This window comes from Leucopleurus acutus (assembly GCF_964270905.1).
Source record: "Leucopleurus acutus genome assembly, chromosome: 19".
NCBI lineage: Eukaryota > Metazoa > Chordata > Mammalia > Artiodactyla > Delphinidae > Leucopleurus > Leucopleurus acutus.
Window position 1 is genome coordinate 18,747,841 of NC_139161.1, and position 25,229 is coordinate 18,773,069.

Here is a 25,229-nt window from a genome sequence, read left to right on the forward strand (position 1 = left end):
TGATTTTCAGACACATCTGAGCTTTTCTGCCCTACAGTACGTTCATTCCTGAAATGAACGTTCATTATAGTTTATCATTTCTCAATATCTCTTTCCTCCTTTTCAATGTCTTTCTCTTTGATTCTTCCCAATACTTTCAACAATGCTTATTAGCACCTAATAGGCAGTCAGTAAATTTATTAAATGTTTGGTCTGGCCTGTATTCCCTACCCATGAAGAATATAACATATTAAGACCCACAGATGAAGGAATGATTTCAGGGGGGACTACAGTACTGTTCCAGTACTTGGACTGTGGATCACTGCATCTATGAAATAAGGATTAAGGAAAAAGAAGAGCAGAAAAGTTTTTCCCTGTATTTTTTAGGTACTATTGAGTTATTGAGTCCTAACTCAGGTTAGCTTATTTTCTTTGTAGCTTGGGCCCCATTGTAGTGAAAAGAGGAACTTGTATGTTAAATGTCCAGATGGTAGAATGACTTTTTAATATCTATTTTTGTGTCTGAGGCCTTTCCCTCCCCACCCTTCCACTTAAAAAAATAAAAAAGCCCTTTCCAATAGTTCATTCTGTCACTTTGCTGTACACCGGAAACTAACAACATTGTAAATCAACTATACTTTAATAAGTTTTTTTTAATTAAAAAAATAATTAATTCTGTTTGGTGTGATTCCTTAGACATTGCACATTACCTTTTATCAGTGATCACCTTGTATTTAGGGGAAAATGATGCCTATATTAAAAACTTTACATTCCAATTGGAAGAAAAACCTGCTGGTGCATGGTTAGACCCTTCTTTGTTTCAGCACCTTACAGTAGCTCCAGGCAGGGTTCTTGTGTCCCTAGAAACTCACAGGTCCAGAAGAGAAGAGTATAAAGGAAACTATAAATAATGTATTTGAGGATTAACTCAGGAAATCAATGATTATTTCCCCCCCGGCTACCCAGTGTCTTAAAAAACTAGTTTAATTAATACAGCCCTTTGTTTAAATTTTTCTGCGTTTATTTATGGATTTTCGCTTTTCTAATAAAAGCTCAAAATAAATTATAGTCATCAGTGACTTTGTAATGGATAGAAGACGTGTAATTTTCAAGTATTTGTTTTTGCTTTTTAAATATTTCTGCCTTTAAGTCACTTCCTAGAAAGCAGTGGCACACTAATACATTTGGAGGAATTAATAAATAAAAAGGATGTACTAACGTGCTAGAACTTTGCCTTGGGTGTGTTCTGTGTTTTTTCCTTTCTTGTGCCAGTTCATCATTAGTTCCATGTATTACTTCCAGGTTCCTTATCAGTCGGCACCTTGTTTTTTTGTTTGTATTGGTTTTTCGGTTTATTATTTTCTTAGTAATTGAAAATGTGAAGCAAAATGTCACCTCTTTTTTCTTTCTCATCTGACCCCTCCCTTGTTTCCACACATGCAAAAACTCAAACCCCCATCCTATACAGTCTTTTTTTTTTATCATATATTGAGTTTATTTGTGCTCTAAAATATTTAAATATCGACATGCACCCTAATATTGAGTGATGTCACGGGTCGTGCCCAACGTAGAACTTGGACAGGAAATCCTTTGGCCTTGGTACTTCTGTTTCATGGAAAAACCGCATGACCTGTGTCCGCTGCTTCCACACTTTGTTTCTTCCAGTTCCATCTTTCCCTTAATGACCAGAAGATCAGCCACCTTGGGGTCTATGACGTGGGCATTCTTCATAAACATTTCTCGGACTTTATCCCGTCCCTGTTTCACAAAGATGTCTAGCTGGAATAAATGCACAGTGTTCGGCACCTCCTGATACCAGGCGCCGTAGAGCTCACGCAGCCTTCACTTAGCCTCGTTCATGTCCCGATTGAAAATGGGCTTCACCGAGGTGCTGGCTGCAACAGCAGCCGGGCGGAGGCCACTCATCTTACTAAAGCCCTATACAGTCTTTGATGTGGAGGCAATAGGGATGGAAAAGGGAGTGTGCTTTGTGCTTTCCAGTACTTTCTTTTCCCTGTTGTCTGAGGTGATTTGAGTATAATTTAGTTTGCTGCAGAGATAAAAATTCATTTCCTATTCTTATGTCCTTATCATTCAGGGCCAAAAAATATAAATATATTATTTTTTCAGCCTTGTCTCAGCTGGGTATCTTTATTTACCCAGTTTTAAAGTGTTCCTTTTATTGTTGTTATTATTTTTTAGTCATTGAGTTCCATTTGGTGCTGTATCACTTGTGTTTATAGAATTCTGTCTGATATACCTGTTTAAAAACCAATCTGATTGGGACTTCCCTGGTGGTGCAGTGGTTAAGAATTCGCCTGCCAATGCAAGGGACATGAGTTCAAGCCTTGGGCCAGGAAGATCCCACATTCCGCGGAGCAATTAGGCCCGGGTGCCACAGCTACCGAGCCTGTGCCGCAACTAGAGAAAGCACAGCAACAAAGACCCAACTCAGCCAAAAATAAATAAATTAATTATTTTTTTAAAAAACCAATTTGATTGTCACAGATTGCTGCTTTTGAAAAAAATGATATTCTCACCTGAATTATTACCATCAGGACAAAGCAGTAAAGTAGATTTCTTTGTTTTCTCATTCCATTTAAAGCAGTATTAACTTCAGAGAAAAGTAGTGAATATCCTATAAGCCAGAATCCAGAAAGCCTTTCTGCTGACAAGTTTCAAGTATCTCCGGATACTTCCACCAGTAAAAATAAAGAACCGGGAATGGAAAGGTAAGAAGTAATAAATGTCAAGTTTGGTAGCTAAGTAACACCTGTACTTACATTAAACTTTTAGTGTTAATTTTTTTTTCACCATACTTTCTCTAGTTTTTTGTACACGGACATATCTAACCTTTCATTGCCCTAGGACATTTCTTTTGTTTAATTGTATGTAGGCTCTTTGGACCTGTACAAGGCATGAGCTACAACATGAGAAATGCACAGTAGATCTGTCCCTTTTCAAGGTCAGAATAAAATACAGAACTAAAACCTCAGCAGGCCTGGAGGCTGATGGTAGACTTCTCCAAGGCCGCCCTTGCCCTAATAGAAGTTTTTGCCTTCCTAGAAAAAGTTTAGCTATTGATTTACCCCAGTAAATATTCAGAATGTCTTCCAAGGATGTTGTTCACATCACTATTGATATAAGACTATGTAACACTTTATAGTTTTAAAAATACTTTATCTACTTCTTCATTTGATCTTTATAAAAACACAGTGAAAGTAAAAGGACAAGTTCTGGACTATTATTCCAAATTGATAGTTCAGGATAGAGTCTCAGAACTGATGGAGTCACACATCTCATGACTCTAGAAAGGAAAAGGAATTCATATTTATTGTGTTTCTACCAAGTATATGTATATTTTCACTTATCTCTCTGGAAATAGTGACAAGTTGTCAATAATCTAATCACACCATCTTTTCCAAGCATTTTGGATTGGACTGAGGATATATTTTTGAGGCTGTGATAATGGCCTGATGGCTGTGATAGAGAATGAAAAGACTTGACCTCCATAGGCCCTAAACCCATGATTAGAGGTAATGACCTCATTGCTGTGCTTTAACCGATTGAGCTAACCACCTGTTTAATATTCAGATGAAATATTCCTCTTCCTCTTCCCCCACCCCAGTATACCCTATAGAGACTTCTATTAAAAAACCTACACATTGATTGAACTTCCTCTACTAGACTGCTTGAGGATAGTTCAGGTCTTGCTCATCTTTAATCCGTGGAACCTAGCTTTAGTGCCTGACTCATACTAAATATCCAATAATTGTTTGAATCAGTTATCTGATCTCTGAGGTCCTTTAAATCTGTTGATAAGTATCGTATTCAGCAAAGTTCTAAACACCTGAAAGAGTAGAGGAATTACTGTGTGCATATGCTCTTCTAACAATATATTATAGCTGGCTTTTATTTTTAGAATGACTTTGGACATTGAAAAGGTAGGAGGTAGGGATGATTCTATGAATTCTGCTAAAATTGGGTAGAAAGAATGAGTGTAGCAATGTCAAAATTAATCAACTTATTTTCATGAGAGAGCTGATTCTCATACATTCATTTGAAATAGTGTATAGAATTTGAGTGAGTGGCAGTGGATAATTTGGTGAAATTTGCTGACATGCTTTTAAATAGCTAGGAGATATACTGCCTCAGGCCAGACCCTAAGGAGAGATGTTATATGTCAGCCCTGACATGTTGGCAGACATCGTGAATCCAGACTCCTAGCCATCTCTTGTGTTCTCTCTTGCTAGTCATTCCCGATCTCTGACAGTGAGCTCTTTCACTTATGCCTTGGCTGCCTGGGAAGTATGATTAGTCCTTTCACAAGCTACAGTGATGGTTTTCTCCTTTCATCCTTTTTTCTAGGTCTTCCCCTTCTAAATCGCAGTTGTCAGATAATAGTTGGTATATGCACAGCCACTCAAGGAGTCTTCAGAGCAGAAACTGCCCACCTCAAAAGGAGCTTGAGGTTGTTGATGTGGAGGAGCAACAGCTGACGGAGTCTGAGGCCCAGGATTTAATGGAGCAGTCTTCTTTGCCAAGACAAGATCTAGGTAATATTTTATCTGCTCTGATGGAGAAAACACTTTTATTTTACTCTTAACCTAAAGATATTCTGATGAATCAGCTTTCAAATGTGGTAGTCTATCATGAATGCATCTGTTATACTTAAACCCATTAGAAAACTAGCTTGAATGTTAATCCAAGTTGAACATTATTGCCGCTGTTAATCGGTCTATATTGGTTTAACTCTAACAGTTTTGAGGATGGGAGAGTCTTGGTGCTCTCTAAGTATTTTACTTCAACCGTTAGATAAGAGTTCTAGGGCCCTAGGGTAAAGTTTTAGGCTTGTCCTTTATTGAAAAATGAGTCAAATCTCTAAAGTAAGCTCTTGTTTTATGAATTAATGAATATAAATTACTATATATTTTATGCCTTATAAATCACTGTAACTGAATGGTGTGTTTTATTGCTTGTAAATCAAGGTTTTAATCAGTAAAGAAAGTTTTAAATTAATCCTGAAAAACACATTATCATAAAAGGTGCTCTTAGACAACTAAATGTTTTTGGCCATGTTCACTAGGGTCATTTTAGGAATCTCATACATTCTACTTAGCTGTGCTTACTTGCTGATGGAGTGACATTTTCTAAAATGTTTCAGGGATGGTCTGTTTTTAATTTGGTAATGATATCTGATGATTTATTAAGTGAAAAAGTTAATGATATCATCATGGATGAAGAAACAAAAATCATTTTGATTGTATTTAGTCAACTATTTGTATTTGGTATTTTTTTTTTAAAGTTTCAGTGATATAGGAAGTGCCAAAATATTCACAAGCAGCCCAAAGATTAAAGTATACATTTGAGTATAACTGAATCACTTTGCTGTACACCTGAAACTAACACAACATTGTAAATCAACTATACTCCAATATAAAATAAAAATTTTTTAAAGAAGTATACATTTGAATCAAAACCATCCCCTAAGAACTAAACTGATAAATGACAGAAATTACAGAAAGCAAGCTTTCTTATAATATTGCATTTAATATCTAAGATGCAAACATATTTCATGTTAAAACTGAAATAGGGTAGCATCTTAAAAATCAATGGTATCTTTTTTAATTTTATTTTTGTGGTAAAAAAACATAAAATTTACCTCAGCCATTTTTAAGAGCTCAGTAATGTTAAGTATACTCCCGTTATTGTGCAATAGATCTCTAAAATTTGTTCATCCTGTAAAACTGAAATTCTGTACCCATTAAATAGCAACTCCCCATTTCCCCCTCCCCCTATCCCCTGGGAGTCAGCATTCTACTTTCTAAGAGTTTAGATACTCTAGATAACTCATGTAAGTGGAATTATGCAGTATTTGTCCTTTTGTGACTGACTTTTTTCATATAGCATACTGTCCTCAAGGTTCATCCATGTTGGTAGCTTTTTTAAAACCACTGTGTGTGTAGATAGATATAGATATATACATATCTCACATTTTCTTCATCCATTTATCCAATGACAGACATTTGGGTTGCCTCCACCTCTTGGCTATTGTGAATAATGCTACAACAAACATGAGTGTGTGCATTTCTCCATTTTATTGTAATTAAATGTAACAGGTGAAGAGTAGTTCATTGGAATGGATGTGGCATAATTTATTTAATCTCATTGTACATTTAGTTTGTTTCTAAAACCTTACTGTTATAAACAATGTTGCAGTGAACATTCCTATGACTACACTTTTACAGACCTCTTTTATGTCCTTAGGATACATTTCTAAAACTAGAATTGTTGACTGCAAGTATAAACACACAGGCTGTTGCTACATAATACCAGATTTCCTTTAGAAAAGTTAAGCTGCTTTGCACATCTACCAACAGTGTTATTAATGTACCCATTTTTCTCTTAACCTAACTTAATCTGTCTTTTTAATTTTTAGCAGAGACTAGATGTTATAATTCAGAATTCACTGTCATATATATTAAATTTCTTTCCTCATTCCTTTCAGAGGGAACCCCTTACCTAGAATCTGGAATCAGCCTCTTCTCTGATGACCCTGAGTCTGATCCCTCTGAAGACAGAGCCCCAGAGCCAGCTCATGTCTGCAGCATGCCACCCTCAGCCTCTGCACTGAAATTACCCCAATTTCAAGCAGAAGAATCTGCCAGGAGTCCGGCTGCAGCTCATACTACTAATACTGCAGGGTATAATGTGAGGGAAGAAAGTGTGAGCAGGGAGAAGCCAGAGTTGATACCTTCAACACAAGGAGGCAACAAAAGAATTTCTATGGTGGCATCAGGCTTGACCCCAAAAGAATTTGTGAGTGTATCCATATGTATTTCCCTAATGACTGAGCCTTCATTAACATACTGCAATGGCTTTAAATGGGTACTAGCTGTGAATAACCTATAGGAAGAAATCTGGCAAACGAGCTCATTACTATGTAATTTAATTTCCATTACTAATTTCTGAAAACTTATACCTAGATAAAGCTATAGCGTGGATTATTGTGTATGTATTTAGTAAAGGAAATAATTATTAAATATTAGCAGAAAGGTTATGGTTTTGAGTATAATCCAGAGCTTTTTTATTTTAATTTTCTTTCTATCTAAAAAAGCAAGGAGGTATAGCTCTACTCCCCAGAAGGCATCTTTTCCCCACCTTTGTTCACATCTGAGTGAACTTGCCAGCATGATTAACTAAATTTAAACTGGTTCCAAGTACATGGCCAGATAGTGGCATTTCTCCAGTGTTTATTTATCTTTATCCTGGCTTGTAACACTGTTATCCAGTAGCTTGCCCTGTCAGTTCTACCCTACAATAACCCATCCCTGTTAGGATTTTGACATCTCCTGCTAGAAATAGGAGTTGTTTTGTGCTGTGGAAAAATACCCATTAAAATATTAAGACCACTGAAACTTTGTTTCTGCTTGGATTGAGCATAGATTTCAGACATCATAGGAAATTTATCTCCCCTTAATTAATCACCATTAATTAATCATTAATTGAGTGAAGATTTCTTTAAAACCATGATAACACACCAGAGTATCAAACAGATTCAATAGTGGATGCTATTTATTGCACACTGAGAAATGATTCAGTCATTCTTAAGTATCTTTCTTAATATATCCTTCCTGGAATAGAAACCATTTCTCATCCTAGCTTCTCTATAGGTTAGCAGCTCAGCATGACCTCTGTGACCAGATGTGTCCCACTACTAAAAGGGCAAAGTAAGCCTTGTCTGCCCTAGTAGATACAATGAATAAATTCTCATCAATAATGCCAGAATTCTCATCTCACAACCATGTGCCCAGAACAGCTATTTGCTCTAAAAATTCATACCTATGTCTGTTTATACTGCTCTTGATCTTTTGCCAACACATCTAAAATTCCCATTTATTCACTGAAAATTAGCGTTCCTTATTCCTTTGTTTTGTGAGATCAGCTTTTCCGAGAAGGCTAAAATGATCTAATCTTTCTTGCCATGGGCAATCCTGAACTGCAAATGAGACTCTAAGTGGCTTGGGTACATATTGTCTCTAAATAAGCAAAGAAGAAAACTTTTCAGCTCTATTCAGACTTGCCGAAGTGTGGTAAATTTATCATGAAAGCTGCTGACTGTATTACGCATGATTAATTCCGAAGCCTATATTAAGATGATCTTTTCAGCAGTTGCTCTTCTAACTGAACGCTGTTTCAAGGCTGGGATTTCAGCAATTAATCAGTTCAGAATTGCTAATGATCCAGGCAAAGGGCAGTGGCAAAAGCCGGGGGGTGGGGGGAGGATGTCATTAGCTTCTCCAGCTTGCCTTTTTCAGTGCCTTGTGGCAGTATGGAGTGAGGCAGCATGAAAGAAAGACAGCCCACCCTCCATTGCAATCTCGTGGGGCACATAAATACTGGCGTGGGTGGTGATGACTAGTAAATGATGGAAATACTGGCGTGGGTGGTGATGGCTAGTAAATGATGGCCCTTGGTAAACAAAGTAATTTACCAAGCAGTAGCTGCTGATTATGTCAAATGTGTCTATAATGGATCTGGTTAATTTCTTTTACTGCCTATTGATTTTTTATTTGGTTGATAGATAATAGCTAGAAGGCTCTAGATTTCTTTTGGGAAGAATATGAGTCTCTTCCAATCCTTCTCCTTAAGAGGAATTGATAGTTTTTGTACTGACCTTTAGAAGCATCTTGACTTGAACGTTTTAAAACTGTCAGCAGGTTGAATCTTGTTCTTAAGTCACATATCTGAGCATAACTTTCTGTATAGGCAAGTTACCTCTCAGCTTATAAAGTGTAGGCTGATAAATCTAAATTATAGTATAGTAGGGTGTCACTCTGCAAAGAAACTGTCTTAGGGAATCAAATGGTATCTGTTATTAAAAGGAAAATTAATATTACTTTGAATCCTTGGTTATAATTCCATGTCTGTTAGCACAGACTATTTTAGAGTTTCTTCCTCTGATTTGTACATAATTTTTATTAAATTACTATTTATTTTGAAACTTCATATTAGAATAAAAAGGATGTACCTTTTGTGAGAAAAATGGAGGTTCAAAGCTGGGATAACTAATACTCAAGCTGTGTTCTAGATGTAATTTATTATAATGTGATATTTGATTTGATTTCAGGTGCTTGTGCACAAGTTTGCCAGAAAACATCACATCACTTTAACTAATCTAATTACTGAAGAGACTACTCATGTCATTATGAAAACAGGTACACCAAGAACCTTTACAGAATATGCTGCATCTGTTGCATAAAACTACATGAAGAAATGGGCGTGTTTGTTAAGCATAGCATGGGTGACCATCTTCCAATAGTCAATCAGTTATTGCTTGATGAAAGAAAAATAATAGTTTTGCTATTTCCTGACCCCCCTTTTATTTTGTGTTAAGATTGGAGAGTGATGAGCCAGAACGATGAATCACTTCTCCTAGTCCACCCTGCCTGGACTACACTGTGTGAGGGCTTTCTGGGAAGGCAGAGCCCGAGTCCTGGAGGAACAAATGGGGCAAAGAGGGGAATGAGCAGAAGTGAGTCTTCACTCAGAATCTGGGTGGTTGGAAACCCTAGCTAGCTCCATGACCTCACTCCACTCCAACACCTAGTTTGAGTGTGGTTGAGAGTTTTACAGGAAACAAGTCCAGTTATCAGCTCTGAGATAGCCTACCATATGAAAAAGAAAAAAGTGAAGGGAAAAATTCATTTGTCCTACACCTTCCCCTTTTTAAATCTTAAGTATGACTTGTGTGATGACAAGGGAGACCTCAGAGGCTTTTAGCTGACTGTAAGCTAAATCTGAGTAAACATTTCAGGACTGCTAACAAAGCTCATTTGAAATTGGGCCTTATTGATACAAGCCTAATGTCCAGAGCAAGTGAGGTGATGATCCCGACACCCTACCCCACCCCCACTGGAGCGAACACCTGGAAGGTGTGTGCTCTGTTTTGAGCACCATGCTTTCTTTTCATGCTGGTCCCTGACAACTGGAGAGTGTTTATCCAGAGGTAGATGAAGAGAATGGGGAAAAGGAATTCAAAGCAATGTCATTTGAAGGACAAATGAAGGAATGGGAAGACTTAAGGGAACAAGACAAGTGTCTTGAAATATCTGAAGAGTTGTTATCTGGAGGAGGAGTTAGGTTCACTCATGGGCTCCAGAAAGCAAAGACTGGTGCCTATGGCACACAGAAGATACAGATTGAAGCTCAACTCTTAAAACCTTCCTAACAAAATGGACTCTCTGGTCCTCTCCAGGGTGTTTCTGTTCATATAGCTGAAGGTTCTTGAGCATAGGGTCCAGACTTCTTGGCAGGCACATGCTGCCTTAGAACTTCTAAGAGCTTAGGTTTCTACTGTGTAAAGATCATACTACAGGGTCAGAGGATAATGCTCACAGGAATCCGATGCCAAAACAAGTTACCATGAACTAAACTGTTTTAGAGATGAATGTCATTAAACTTGAATATATCTTAAGCTATGGGTTTGGATCAAGGCTGCTGATAGGTGAAAAGAAAACTTTAAAATGCAAATTAAATCTAAAGTAGTTCAGTGTTTAAACTCAAAGGCAATACACTTGCTACTTTAAAACTAAAAATGAGCTAAGATTTCTGAGTTTAAAGCATATTATTAAGTCAACCTTCACAACAGTTAAACAAAAAGCTTTAAAAATTGTGAAGAGGGGCTTCCCTGGTGGCGTAGCGGTTGAGAGTCCGCCTGCCAATGCAGGGGACACGGGCTCATGCCCCGGTCTGGGAAGATCCCACATGCCGCGGAGCGGCTGGGCCCATGAGCCATGGCCGCTGAGCCTGTGCGTCCGGAGCCTGTGCTCCACAATGGGAGAGGCCACGGCAGTGAGAGGCCTGCGTACCGCAAAAAAAAAAAAAAAAAAAAAATTGTGGGGCTTCCCTGGTGGTGCAGTGGTTGAGAGTCCGCCTGCCGATGCAGGGAACACGGGTTCGTGCCCCGGTCCGGGAAGTTCCTGCATGCCGCGGAGCGGCTGGGCCCGTGAGTCATGGCCGCTGAGCCTGCGCATCTGGAGTCTGTGCTCCGCAACGGGAGAGGCCACAACAGTAAGAGGCCCGCGTACCGCAAAAAAAAAAATTGTGAAGAAAGAGAAAAGATTTTTTTTAATTTGTGAAGAATTCAGTTAGGGAGAATGGCTGTTTCTACTACTGGCAGATGGCCCGCTGTGTTTAGGATTTAGTTAAATACATTTCTCCTGTTTAAAACTAAGTGTTCTTTCCTGAGTTTGCTTAGTCCTTCAAACGGGCCTTTAAAACACTAAAAAATAAGCAGAAGTGATTCTTCAGCTACTGCTTGCTGAAATACGTTGAAAAGAGAAAAACTATGAAAATACTATATTTTTCTGCCTTGCAAGGGAATTAAGAATTAGGGGTTAGGATTCCCCAAGTAGAAGTTCTGGGGGTGAAAATTCATCATTGACATTTCAAATTTAGGATTTCAACAACACTGTTTTCTTTTCCTTTCACATGTCGTCATCCAGTAAAATAGATCTTGCCTGTCCACGTGTATCAATACTACCGACATGGGTAGTTCCCTGAGCACGCTGACAGACATCTTTAGCTGGCCTTGGCATCTAGAAGATAGGGCAGACACTTCCTGTGGTCTTAACTTCGTATCAGCCTTCTCCAGACTTCCAAAGATCCACACCTGCTGGTTAGAATTAGGGGTGCTTCCAGCGTCTATCACCAGGGGTGTTGGAATCATCAATCCAGATTGATCTCAAGTAGCATAAGGAGCGGGGCGCTCTAGCTTCTTATGGCAGCCCTTCCTGATTTTGTTTTCAACTTCTAATCCTTTGGATGTTTTCCATTCTGCAGATGCTGAGTTTGTGTGTGAACGGACACTGAAATATTTTCTGGGAATTGCAGGAGGAAAATGGGTAGTTAGCTATTTCTGTAAGTACCATATAATTTCTCCCCTCCTCCCTTTAACACCTCAGAATTGCATTTTGACACCTAACATTTTAACACCTAAGATTTTTGCTGATGCTGAATCTGAATTACGAAAAGGTCTTTAGTGGTAACACTAAACTAGCTTTATCTTTAATGCATAGCTCTTTGTTCAGATAGCTGGTGATGTGGGGGAAAATGTATTTCTTTTTATAACTAATAGGACCTAATCTGCTCCTGGTAATGTTAGCATATGAACTAGGGACTTATTTAATGGTAGGCAGAAATCCATGTGCAGCAGGCACTTTTATAATGTTTAAATTAAGCATCAACGGTGTCTCCAGAAGGAAATCTATTAAGGAGCTGTGGCTTTATAGAGAGAGGACCTCTATTCAGTGTTATTTCTCCCACACACTTATGTGAATCACTGCACCATCTACCCCCATGAAGGGAGGTCTTCTGCTCTTGTGTGACCTATCTTTTCTGTGATCTCTTTAGGGGTGACCCAGTCTATTAAAGAAAGAAAGATGCTGGATGAGGTAGGTACTGTTTTACAAACTAATCAGAAAGACTTGGTGCCATTGAGTCATACTGAGTCACGAAAATTTATCTGCTTCCTGCCTTGCACTACTTTCTGAAGATTTTCCTTGATGATGTGGATCATCAAGAGTTATGCGAGGGCTTCCCTGGTGGCGCAGTGGTTGAGAGTCCGCCTGCCGATGCAGGGGACACGGGTTTGTACCCCGGTCTGGGAAGATCCCACATGCCGCGGAGCTGCTGGGCCCGTGAGTCATGGCCGCTGAGCCTGCGCGTCTGGAGGCTGTGCTCCGCAACGGGAGAGGCCACAACAGTGAGAGGCCTGCGTACCGCCAAAAAAAAAAAAGAGTTATGCAAGCAGGGACTTCCCGGGTGGTCCAGTGGTTAAGAATCCACCTTCCAGTACAGGGGATGCAGGTTTGATCCCTGGTTGGGGGACTAAGATCCCACATGCGGCGGGGCGACTAAGCCTGTGTGCTGCAACTAGTGAGCCTGAGCACCACAACTAGAGAGAAACAGGCCCACCTAAATCTTACACACATACACCTTTGTAGAAAACTCTTTCACAGTTGAAAAGAATCCTTCATATTAATATGCAAATGTATCTGTTTAGAAATCTGATTCCTTCAAAGAGATTTTATTTTACTCTTTGATACTGAGACCAGCGAGAGGTAAATAAGATAGAGCGTAGGAGGAGGAATAATTTTAGAACAGCCATCTTAGAGCTGCTGGTGACAACAGATCAGGCAAAGTAAAATTAGCGAAAGCAGTTTTAAACTATTATGCACTAGTCAGCATATTCATAATTAATTAATTGATGTTTCTGTTGGTTTCATTCAGTGACTTATATTATTGGGAGCCTACTATGTGCTGGGCACCAGGGATACAGCAGTAAATAAGACTGATAGTTCCCTGCTGTGGTGGGATTCATGTTCTGTGGAGGGGAGATGCATAATAAATAAAGATGTGTTTAAAATACCAATAAACACTATGAAGAAATATATAGAACAACAGACTGGCGGTTGGCTGGGGACAGAGGTTGACTATTTAGGTAAGGAGACCCAAGCAGGCTTTCTGAAAAGCTTGAGCTGAGACCTAAAAGACAAGAAAGAATTGGCCTTGAAAAATGTAGGGGGCTTCCCTGGTGGCTTAGTGGTTGAGAGTCTGCCTGCCAATGCAGGGGACACGGGTTCGAACCCTGGTCCGGGAAGATCCCACATGCTGCGGAGCAGCTGAGCCCGTGCGCCACAACTACTGAGCCTGCGCGCCTAGAGCCCACGCTCCACAACAAGAGAAGCCACTGCAATGAGAAGCCTGCACACCGCAATGAAGAGTAGCCCCTGCTCTCCGCAACTAGAGAAAGCCCGCGTGGAGCTTTCTCTAGAAAGACCCAATGCAGCCAAAAATAAAATAAATAAATAAATAAAAATAATAAATAAAAATTTTAAAAAACAAACAAACAAAAATGTAGGGAACAATGGTATAGGCAGAATAGCAGCAAGCATAAAGGTCTTAAGATGGGAATGAGCTTGGTTTATTAAAGAAAAACAGGCCAGTATAGCCAGAGAGTTGTAATTGGTGAATCATATGTAGGCAGCAGAGGTTAGACAAGGGGTTGGAGAAGGTCATAGACAAGGGCCAGATCAGGTAGGATTTGGTGTAAGTCGTGGTAAGGAATTTGAATTTTATTCATAGGGTAATGAGACCTGGAGATGGTAAGAAGAATTTGGTTTGAGATGTTTGGAAGATAGGACTTACTAATAGGTTAAATTGGAAGATGAGGTAAAGACAGGAATTGGGGTAATGCTTAGATTTTTGGCCTGAACAATGAAGTGGATGTTAGTGATGTTAATTAGATAAGGAAGACATGGGGGAGGAGCATCCTGGGAGGCTGGGGAGCAGGAGGCAGGAGTAGAATCAAGAGCTCTGTTTTAGGTGCATGGATTTGGGGATTTATAGGAGACCTCCGGGTAGAGAGGTTAGTAGGCACAGGGGTACAATCAGGTCTATAAATTTGAGGGTCATCTTCAAATAGATGACATGTTTATCACCAGACTCTTCTCACTCACGTGACTAGGAAATATTAAGAGTTCTTTCACCTAATAACAACCTGTGGTTATACCCATGACTTTATTATTCTTCCTAATTCTCTTGGCAACAGATGTGGTCTCCCCTGCAATCTGAGTTTCAGTAAGAATTGTTTCTAAGCATTCTTCCCCAGAATTCTCCCCAAACCTCTAACCTCCCTAATCCTATTATTCTTTATTCCCCCAGCCTTGGCTAGTCCAAATAGTGATTATGAAAAGCCTCTTACTTTCTTCAGTATTAAATGTATATTTTATTATTTTGGTTTCATTAACTGTAAATCTCTCAATGGAAATCTGAGAAACCCTTATTTCTTTAGGTGGTAATACACATTAATTTAAGAGATCAGGAATTCTCCAGTTATCTTTATAACAGCACAGTATTAGCAGTTTAAATGCTAAGTGAATGTTCTGAGAGGAGATAGATGTTGCAAATTAAAATACGTTAAGTCCCAGTGAGGTGAAAAGCCAATTGTTAGTTTCTGCCCACAAAGATTTGCTTCAATGAATTGATTTCAGCAGCTGAGATGCTGGTCATTTCATGCAGTCCACCAGAAAAGATGATTTTGGGGGAGATAGGGTTCAAAACTGCCTGGCAATATCTGATTCCTTAAATATGATGTATCTCCTCTGTTTCCATTGAAGGAGGCTTCTCTTTCTCTCACCCCTGTGGTTTGGGCTTGGTTTCTTTCAGCATGATTTTGAAGTCAGAGGCGATGTTGTCAATGGAAGAAACCATCAAGGCCCAAAGCGAGCAAGAGAATCCCAGGACAGGAAGGTAAAGCCCTCCTCCCCCATGTTGGCAAAAAACCTACCCACCCCTCTGCATTCCTGCCCACTTCGTGGAGATGGTCTCATTCATCTTGTAAGGGGCCTTACAAGATGGCCCCTTACACTGCTAGAATACCAAGTAGGTGCATTCATATAGTTTTTTTAGTTCTTCCGGAACAGCAGAGTAAATAAGTACAGTCATTCCTCAGTACCCTTGGGGGATTGGTACCAGGACCCCCTGCAGATACCAAAATCCAAAGATGCTCAGGTCCCTTTTATAAAATGGTATAGCATTTGCATGTAACATCCTCCCATATACTTTAAATCAACTCTAGATTAATTCTAAGACCTAGTACAGTATAAATGCTATGTAAATAGTTGCCAAAAAGCAGATTCAAGTTTTGCTTTTTGGAACTTTCTGGAAGAAAAATTTTTTTTTCAAATATTTTCCATTGGCAGTTTTTTTTTCAAATATTTTCCATTGGCAGTTTAGTTGAATCTGCGGATGCGGAACTTGTTGGATACAGTAGGCCAGTGGGCCAACTCTATTATCCGATTTATGAATGAGGGAGCTTAGAGGTTTAGAGAAGTTATATAATTTGGGTTTCATTCTAGGGTGCAAATCTTAGCTGATAAATGGCAGAGCTGGGATTTGAGACAGATGTGAATCTAAAACCTTTGCTCTTTCTACTTCACGATGGTGTCTTTCTCTACAGCAGTGTGGTAAGTGCTGTGAGGGGGATGTACCCAGGCTGTCTGTGGAAGCACAGAAGAGAAAGTGATTGATAATCAATAGCTGACATCTGTGTAATGTTCACTATATCCAGGGACTGCTCCAAACACTCGACCCTATCTTAACTAGTTAACAATTTTACAGCAACCCTGGGAAGCGTGTACTATAATTATGCCTATTTTATAGATGAGAAAATTAAGGATCAAAGAGGTTGAGTAAATTGCCCAAGCTCACACAGCTAGTTGTGAACCCAACTAGGAGCTGAACCCAACTAGAACCAGTCTCCCTCCAGAATCTGAGCTCTTAATGACAATACCATAGTTTCCTGGCACATTATAGAAGTTTTCACCCAGGAGAAAAATTGATTATTCTAACAACTTTACAAATGAAAGACTAGAGGCCCAGGAAGATTCAGTGACCTTCTTCCCCAGATCATACTGTAACAGATGATGTAGCCAAAATTATGTTGTTCTATCAAGGAGAAATCCAGGCAAGATTTCACACCAGCCTGTCAGGCCTGAGTTGGCTGCTCTTGGGTCACTGGCTGAGTGCTTATGCTCCTGGTCTGCATTTCTTCCTTTTTCAAGTGTGTACCACTGGGCATGTCAGAACATCCACATACGGAGCACCTCCTGTTCCTTTATAGAACTTGAGAGAGAACCAACAGAGATGATTTTCTAAGGAAAACTGCTTTGGGAGATGATCACGAATCAAGCCCTGGAGCTCTGAACCCTTGGGGTCAGCCCACCCTCACCCTCTGAGCCTATCAAGTAACTTCTAGATGCCAAGAAAAGCTGCTGGCCCTGTTTCTCCTTCTGCCTGCACCTGAGGGGAGCTCTGTGTGAGCCAGTCATATGTTTTATTCCACTGGATACAAGGCAGAATCAGCACCAGATTCTTCCCTCCTTGAAAGGAAATTCCAGCATTTGGAGTTTTGCCCTGCATTTGGGGTGGCAATTGTGGAACGTGCCTGGTCAAAGTAGTGTCATTCTGAAAACACCACGTGTCACTGTAGCGTTCTCTTGTGGAAGAGAAATGTATTTGTAGAGGTGAAACTTCAAATTTCTGATCTCATAACTAGACATCCTCATCAGTGAGTGTCAGCCTGGATGTAAAAATTCCTAATCTTGGGCTTCCCTGGTGGCACAGTGGTTAAGAATCTGCTTGCCAGTGCAGGGGACACGGGTTCGAGCCCTGGTCCGGGAAGATCCCACATGCTGTGGAGCAATTAAGCCCTTGCGCCACAACTACTTAGCCTGAGCTCTAGAGCCCACCTGCCACAACTATGGTAGCCCACATGCCTAGAGCCCATGCCCCGCAACAAGAGAAGCCACCGCAATGAGAAGCCCGCGCACCACAACGAAGAGTAGCCCCCGCTCGCTGCAACCAGAGAAAAGCCCGCACAGCAACGAAGACCCAACGCAGCCAAAAATAAATAAAATTTTTAAAAAATTGTTTATCTTTTGTACTTTTTGTGTCAACATTTGGCTCCAGCTGGCCACCTGAGGAGAACTTTTAGCATTATGAGCATCTAGATCCTGCCAACAGGTTGGAGTTTATTCATACAGATAGTGAGAATGGCACAGGTGGAGGCTGTCACATACAACAGAAACAGACTTGTCCTGCTGTCTGTCCTTGTTCCTCTGACTGAGATTGAAATGGGATGGGGGGGGGAGTGGGCATTTGCTAAAAGGCCATCATGTATTTTTAGCTTCCTGATTTTTCTCTACCCCAGTCTCTCTTATTTGAAGGGAGGTGAGTTCTAGGCCTAGACAATTTTCATTTTAGTAGAATGGGGAGAAAGAAAAAGGGTCAAGAGAACAAAGGTTACCTAAATGGTATGTATCCAGCCAACTGACACAAAGTTAGATTTGTTCTTTGAAACGATACCCAAGTCCTTCCCTAAGAATTCATGCCAAAGCATGTGTAAGAATTTGCCTGTCCAACAGAGTAGCCACCAGCCACAAAGCTGTTTACATTGTAATTAACGAAAATTAAATAAAATAGGAAGTTGAGTTCCTCACTCACCCTAACCACATTTCAAGTGCTCATTAGCCACATGTGACTCCTGGCCACCTTATTAAAGCAAATATAGAATATTTCCACCAAAACAGAAAGATCTTTCGGACAGTCTGTTGAGCACTCTAAGTGGAAGAGGTACCTGCAAGGTGCATTGTGATCTGTGTCTCCTGAAAATTTAGGCAGTAAGCTCAGTGAGGAGAGGCACAACCAGGCTTCCCTTCTAGATTAAAAACAACTTAGGTTGCTGAAGGAACAAGGGCCATTCGTAGAGCAGTGTGAAGGCAGGAACAGATGTTCTGGGGCCAGGAGAAAAGGAGCAGGTACACTAAAATAAACATAGACCTCTCTGCCAGTTAGGGTCAGGGTTAGTATTGATGTATATATCAAATCTGGATAAACATCAAACTTCAGCTGATAGTTTGAATCTCTTGCCATCCAAGCCTTTTATTAAACATAAAGGAGGACCAATTTTTTTCTTCTTGTCTCTAACGAGAAGTAAAATTACCTGAAGAGGTCATCAGGGAAGAGCCTGGACCTGATTGGTGGCAAGGTGGGATGCCCAGCCCTTGAATGACAAAGTATGACTATAGGGTAGATCAGATACATACACACATGAAAAAAAGTCTAAAATCCATCAGTGTTTTGGACATTGGGCTGATTGTCTCTGGGAAGTAGCAGCAGAAATTATCAGGTGGTAAAGAAAAGAAAAGGAAAGTTCTTATGATATCGCTTATATGTAGAATCGTAAAAAAAGGGAGGGGTACAAATGAACTATTTACAAAACAGAAGTAGTCACAGATATAGAAAACAAACTTATGGTTACCAGGGGGTAAGTCGGGGGAAGGATAAATTGGGAAATTGGGACTGACATATACACACTACTATATATAAAATAGACAGCTAATAAGAACCTGCTGTATAGCCCAGGGAACTCTACTCAATACTCTGTAATGGCCTATATGGGAAAAGAATCTTAAAAAAAAAAAAAAAAGTGGATATATATATAAATGTATAACTGATTCGCTTTGCCGTACACCTTAAACTAACACAACACTGTAAATCAACTATAATCCAATAAAAATTTTAAAATTTTTTTAAAAAAAGGAAAGTTCTTCATTTTTGAGAGTCTCTATATTGCTTTTTATAAAAACCCATATCTTTTATAACTAATGTTTCTTTCTCTCCACCCCTCTGTCCCTCTCTTCTCCCAGATCTTCAAGGGCTTAGAAATCTGTTGCTATGGACCGTTTACCAATATGCCCACAGGTAAGAGACTGACTGGGAGAACTGCCGAATCCAGCACCAGCCTTTCCCCTACGTCATCATCTTAATGGGGGTTTCCTCATATGGGTGAGATATTCCAGAGGTTATTCTATTTCTCTAGCACTTGTCAGACAAAACCACACCAAAACATTAGCCCATGGCAAAAAAACTAGCCCTGTGCCCCTTCTCAAGAGCTAGAAGGCAGTGAAGAGTTAGGATCTAGGACACAATATGTTCTGTGCTCAGTGGGGTAGAGCTGCTTTTACTGCCCTTTGGTCTAAGAAAGGGGGGAAATAATAAGTTAGGGAGAAGATACCTTTTGGGTTTGTAAATGTCAAGAAGGAATTCTGCTCCTCCTAAACCATCTCCATTTGATACAGAGATGAGAGCACAACAGCTGCATAAGCCCTGTGGGCCTGGGGCCCCACATAGGCCCAGAGCAGAGGGAGACTCTTGATGAACATTTTCTAATTAAATTTGACACTGAATGTGATGTTATGTTGAGGAGTGCTATGTGGCTCAGCTCGGAAGTTGTGAGGCACTGAGGCCCTGGGGTGTGCCTAGATTTGGTTCGTTCTTTTCCAGACAAAGGCTACCCACCTTTTCCTCTGTACCCACTTCTGCCCCCAGGATCAGGTCCTCTTACTCCCCCAAAGTCAGCCTTGGCATCTGGTCAGGGACAGATGAGTGGCAGCAAAAGAACCTGGCAAAGTAATTTTGCTTCTGTATTGGTTATTGATTGGGTGTTCATGAAATTTCCAAGCGCCACTCAAAGGTTTCTCAGGGTTTTTGTACTTTGGTATAATGAGAACGAGGGTCTCTAGCAGCTGTCATTTTGGAGGTAAGTTAATTGACCTCGGTTCACTCAGCCAAACAGGAGCACCTCAGCAATCCTCAGAAACGGGCTGATGGTAAATAGACCCAGAGGTGACCAGGAGCCACCCAGTGGTCAGTTCTGCTGCTTTTCCAGGTCCAAGTGGAACATCTCTTCTGATTTTTTCAAGTGATTTGATTCCAGCTCAGCATATAGCCTTTCCCCACTGACGTGCTGAGTCCCTGTCCAGGATGACTTGTATTTTCTCTTGACTGAATGAATTATCTTCCTATCTCTTGACATTTACAATAATTACCACCAAGTATGGTGCTGTCAGTGGCTGTGATTATCAATCACCAACACAGAATTAGGCAAGGAAGATGGGATGGTGGGTAGGTAGTTTTTCACAGTGTCTTAGCCAGCAGTTTAGCAAATTAATGGAAATGAGATCTTCGATTTTTTTTTTTCTTTCTTTCATTTGACTTTCAGACCTTATCTACCAAGTGGCCTTATGGGAACTGATAACCAAAGTAGGTAGCATATCCGTAGCAAATTGACTTAGAATTTGTAGTTTAAGGCCTTTCCGTCCCTTTGGAGCAGAGAAACAGGGACTCTTCCACTGAGAAGTCTTGCTGTAAGCCTTCATCCAGAGGAGCGTGGGGTAGAGAGCCCAGTTAAATATGTAGATTACTGTGGTGATTTTAGGTCTAAATGTCTTATTTAGATCAACTAGAGTGGATGGTGCATCTGTGTGGGGCTTCTGTGGTGAAGGAGCCCTCATCATTCACCCTCAGCCAGGTAAGTGTTTGGTGCCCTGTCGGGGGAGGACACTGTTCTGTCCTGAGATTGAGCGAGGCAGCACCTTTCAGTCCCTACGAACCCCCCAGTGTAGCCTTAGAAGCCTCACTTCACCCTGACCCTTCTCTGCCCACGTACCTGTGCCAGAAGACTCCATCTGTAAGGGATAAGTAAGGACTTAAGAGCTACAAATACTAAACAGACCCAGGGAAGGCTCTTTCCCTCTGACCCTTCCTTTTTGACATGTGCCCTTCCCCCTCCTTTGCATGGTTGCCCCCAGAGTAGTGTGCTTCAGCAAGCTATCAAGAAATGGTGAAGTGACTGTCGCAAAAGTCCTGCTCTGATACCCTCAATGCTGTTTCCTTTCTGGGGGTACAGGGTACTCAACCAATTGTGGTCGTGCAGCCGGATGCCTGGACAGAGGGCGGTGGCTTCCATGGTGAGTCTTGCTGTAAGCCTTCATCTGGAGGAGTATGGGGTAGAGGGCCCAGGTTAAGTGTGCAGATTACTGTGGTGATTTTAGGCCTAAATGTCCTGTTCAGATCAACTGGAGTGGATGGTGCACCTGTGTGGGGCTCCGGAAGGCCATAGGCATGTACCTGAGTCATATGGGGTGGGAAGAGTTTGATTCAACACAGGTCACCCGGTGCTTCATTAACATAGTTCTCAGCACATTCTAGGTGCTCAATAAATATTTGTTGAATGAATGAATGAATGGCTAAAATGTCCTTTTAAAACTTTTTTGTTGTTTGTTTTGCATTATAAAAGTAGTGCATGAACTGTTTCCACGGGGGGGGGGGGTGTGTGCTTAAATATGAAAATTCATCACATAAAATATAAATGAGCACAAACACAGCAAAATAATCCCAGCAATCCCACCACTTGGAGATGATCACCAGCAAATTCTACCAGGCCTGGTTGTGTATGTATGTACACACATATATTTTATACAAATGTGATCATGCTCATCATACTGTTTTGCTTTTTCACTTAAGATATGGCAAACATGTTTCCACGTCATTAAATTGCAATGCTGTTTTGCTCTCTCTGGTGACTTTTCCTTTAACAGATTGGAGCTCATGTTAATAAAGTTGCCAGAGGCTGTAGGCTTTCACCAGCAGTCAGTCCTCAGGCTTTTTATGTCCTGAAGCACTGCTGAAGATCAGTGATATTGCTCCTGCCTAAGTCACTCTGAGAACTCATCCAACCAGTTGCCCCGAGTAGATTGACTAGAGTCTGGTCTGGGGAAATGTGAATTGACACTAATCTCTGCTTGTGTTCTCTGTCTCCAGTCATCGGGCAGATGTGTGAAGCACCTGTGGTGACCCGAGAGTGGGTATTGGACAGCGTAGCCCTCTACCAGTGCCAGGAGCTGGACACCTACCTGATACCCCAGGTCCCCAGAGCTGCTGCTGATTCCAGCCTGCCATGTATATAGGGGATAGGGCCCGTCTCTGCAGGACCTCAAGAATGAGCTTAAGAAATGACCTTTTTCCAGGCCCAGGGAAAGGCCTCTTCAGTCCTTCCACAGCCCCGATTACTAAATATTTTATGTACATCAGCCTGAAAAGAACTTCTGGCTCTGCAAGGGTCCCTTAAAGATTTTCTGCTTCAAGTCTCCCTTTGAAATCTGCCATGAGCACAAAATTGTGGCAACTTTTCACCTGAAAAGAATTTAAAACCATTTAAACCCCACCAATTGAGCAAGATGCTGATTCATTATTTATCAGCCTTATTCCTCGTCCTGGGGCTGTCGGCTTCGAGCTGGAGGCAGAGTGGTTGGTCTCAGGAGAATAGCCGGTTTCCCTAAATTTGTTTCTCAAAACCCTTGTGTTCTTAAAGTCCAGGAGTCAGATCCTTCAGTGGAAGGTGAGTACTTGGGGATCTGTGCTGTGACTTAAAATCAGAACAGTCCTTGGACAGCTCTCAAGTGTTGGAGTGGAGCATTGGGGAGGAAATCCAGAGGCGGTAATGGATATAATATGAAATTTTGAGGGTTTATTAGAGGAGAGGGGAGTCTTGCTGACCCTGATCTCCAAAAGTCTGGGCTATAGTTGCTGGGCTTCTAAAGAATTTCTTAGCACTCATGTGCTCTGAAACAGCAGAATCTTTTCAAGAATTCTGGTGTCCAAAGAGAATCTTCTAATTCCCCATTAGTGACAAATAAAATGTTTATTGTTGTAGCTCTGATATGTAACCCATTCCTCTTGAAATATAAGATCTCTGATATGAATATTTCATGTCTGTAAGATGATGGATCCCACCAGGAAAGGAGCTGTTTGCTTTCTTTGAGGTAATTTTTTTTCCCTTTGCTCCCTATTGCTGAACTGTACAGATTCATAAATAATTTTGTTTGCTGAAGGAAGAGAAAGTGTTTTTCATAAACTCATTATCCAGGACTGTTTATAGCTGTTGGAAGGACTAGGTCTTCCTTAGCCCCCCAGTGTGTGCAGGCAGTAAAGACTTGATTGTACAAAATATGTTTTGTAAATGTGCTTTTCACCTGGAAATAAACTTGGTAGCAAACACTTCCACCAAGTATGACTGTTCTGAAGGCTCACACCTGCAGACTTTCTCAGAGCCTTTTCTCACTGTACTTTCATCTCCTCATCTGTAAAACGGGGATAATAATAGTACCTACCTCCTAGGGTTATCAAGGGACTTCAAAACCTTATTATAGGGCTTCCCTGGTGGCGCAGTGGTTGAGAGTCCGCCTGCTGATGCAGGGGACACAGGTTCGTGCCCCGGTCCGGGAAGATCCCACATGCCGCGGAGCGGCTGGGCCCATGAGCCATGGCGGCTGAGCCTGCGCGTCTGGAGCCTGTGCCGCGCAACGGGAGAGGCCACAACAGTGAGAGGCCCACGTACCACAAAAAAAAAACCTTTTTATATTTGTTTTCTATTGCTGCCATAACAAATTGTCACAAATCTAGTGGCTTAAAACTACGTCCATTTATTATGTTTCGGGTTTCATAAGACCAAAATCAAGGTGCCAGCAGGGCAGGCCTGTGTTCCTTCTTGGAGGCTCTGGGGATGAATCTGTTTCCAAGCTCATTTCATGTTGTCCGAATTGTTCCTTGCACTCCTAGGACTAAGCTCTCTGTTTCCTTGCTGGCTGTCGGCCAGAGGTCATCCTTAGCTTCTAGAGGCCACCCACATTCTGGACTCATGACCCCATACCTCCATCTTCAAAACCAGCAATGGCTGATCAAATCCGTCTCACTTTTGGAATTTCTCTGACTTCCCCTTCTGCCTCATCTCTGTAACTCCTGTCAAAGAAATTTCTGTTTTTAAGCGCTCAAATGGTGAGATTGTGCCCACCAGGTAATCCAGGGTGATCTCCCTATCCTAAAGTCCAGAACCATAATTACAGTTGCAAAGTCCCTTCACAGCATTACCTAGCTTACTGTTTGATTGAATAACGCCCGGGGCCAGAAATCTAGGGAGGACGTCTTTGGAATTCTGACAACCACTCCCGTTTAACATGCTTAATCCACTGATAACAGTCTATCATTTTTTGTTGGTCTTTACTCTGTTCAGAGATTGGAATTCTCTTTGAGGCAAAGAGGATGAAATCCTTGCACAATTCAATACTGCCTTCCTTGTAAGGAGGGTGGTGGGTAGGTGAGGGGAGAAGTAGAGAAAATGGGACTAACTGCCGTTATTACATTTTCATATCGTTTAGTCTTCATCACAGCTCTGTGAAGTGGGTATTTGTCACCTCATTTGAAGAATAGGAACTGGAAATACAGGATTTTGCTCAGAGTTTGCACAGCTAATAAATGACAATGCGAAGATCCAAACCCATGCCCCTTCCATCCCATCATTCAGCTTTCCACCTGCATCCGTCACTGACCCCAGGTCAGAAGGCACTGGTTCAAGCCTCAAGGGAATTTGGGGAGAGGAGCGGACTGGGAGGGGAGCTAGCACTCTGGCTTTATGGCCTGTGGTGGGAGGCGGTAGAAAGTTCCTGCCTCCAAGTGGCAGCTCTCCCTGGGAAAGCAGCCCTAGGCAAGGGGATTTACAGGCTTGGATCGCGGCTACTTGTTTTGTCCACTCCCATCCAGCTTTCCAGCTTAGGGTTTCTTATCTTTCAGCTGTCAGGACCTGCCAGTTCAGCCTTGCCCACTGTGTGACCTCTCTCGGGCCCACGCCAGCTTCCTGTCCACCTGGCAGGGAGTCCGTAAAGGCAGGCAAGAAGCAAGTGCTTCCCAGTCTTCGGTCAAAAATGTCTCATTTCCAGTGACAAGCCATGGCTTACTGGACCCTGGGGGTAAGCTAGGCCTCATCCTGCTGCCCCATCACTGATGGG

At 41.3% G+C, this 25,229-nt stretch overlaps 1 protein-coding gene and 1 pseudogene across 30 annotated transcripts in view; one reads left to right on the forward strand and one right to left on the reverse strand.

Annotated features, from left to right (window-relative positions):
• Window positions 1–22,355, forward strand: part of BRCA1 (BRCA1 DNA repair associated) — a gene marked incomplete at its 3' end in the record, with an annotated part of 61,661 nt that extends 39,306 nt beyond the window's left edge. For 16 of the 29 annotated variants that reach the window (XM_082861118.1, XM_082861121.1, XM_082861123.1 and 13 more), the window contains 11 exons: window positions 2,585–2,711; window positions 4,348–4,535; window positions 6,488–6,798; window positions 9,110–9,197; window positions 11,824–11,901; window positions 12,394–12,434; window positions 15,211–15,294; window positions 19,254–19,308; window positions 20,844–20,917; window positions 21,296–21,356; window positions 22,210–22,355. In XM_082861118.1, the coding sequence (XP_082717244.1) occupies window positions 2,585–2,711; window positions 4,348–4,535; window positions 6,488–6,798; window positions 9,110–9,197; window positions 11,824–11,901; window positions 12,394–12,434; window positions 15,211–15,294; window positions 19,254–19,308; window positions 20,844–20,917; window positions 21,296–21,356; window positions 22,210–22,355 (1,253 nt within the window). Of the gene's footprint in view, window positions 1–2,555; window positions 2,712–4,347; window positions 4,536–6,487; window positions 6,799–9,109; window positions 9,198–11,823; window positions 11,902–12,393; window positions 12,435–15,210; window positions 15,295–19,253; window positions 19,309–20,843; window positions 20,918–21,295; window positions 21,357–22,209 lie in introns of all 29 variants that reach the window. The other 13 variants (XM_082861122.1, XM_082861097.1, XM_082861106.1 and 10 more) reach the window with 2 other exon arrangements.
• On the reverse strand, window positions 1,466–1,905 carry LOC309975550 (NADH dehydrogenase [ubiquinone] 1 alpha subcomplex subunit 6-like; annotated as a pseudogene). Its single transcript has one exon. The product of its transcript is annotated as an NADH dehydrogenase [ubiquinone] 1 alpha subcomplex subunit 6-like (transcript).
• Window positions 22,356–25,229: the final 2,874 nt, after the last annotated feature.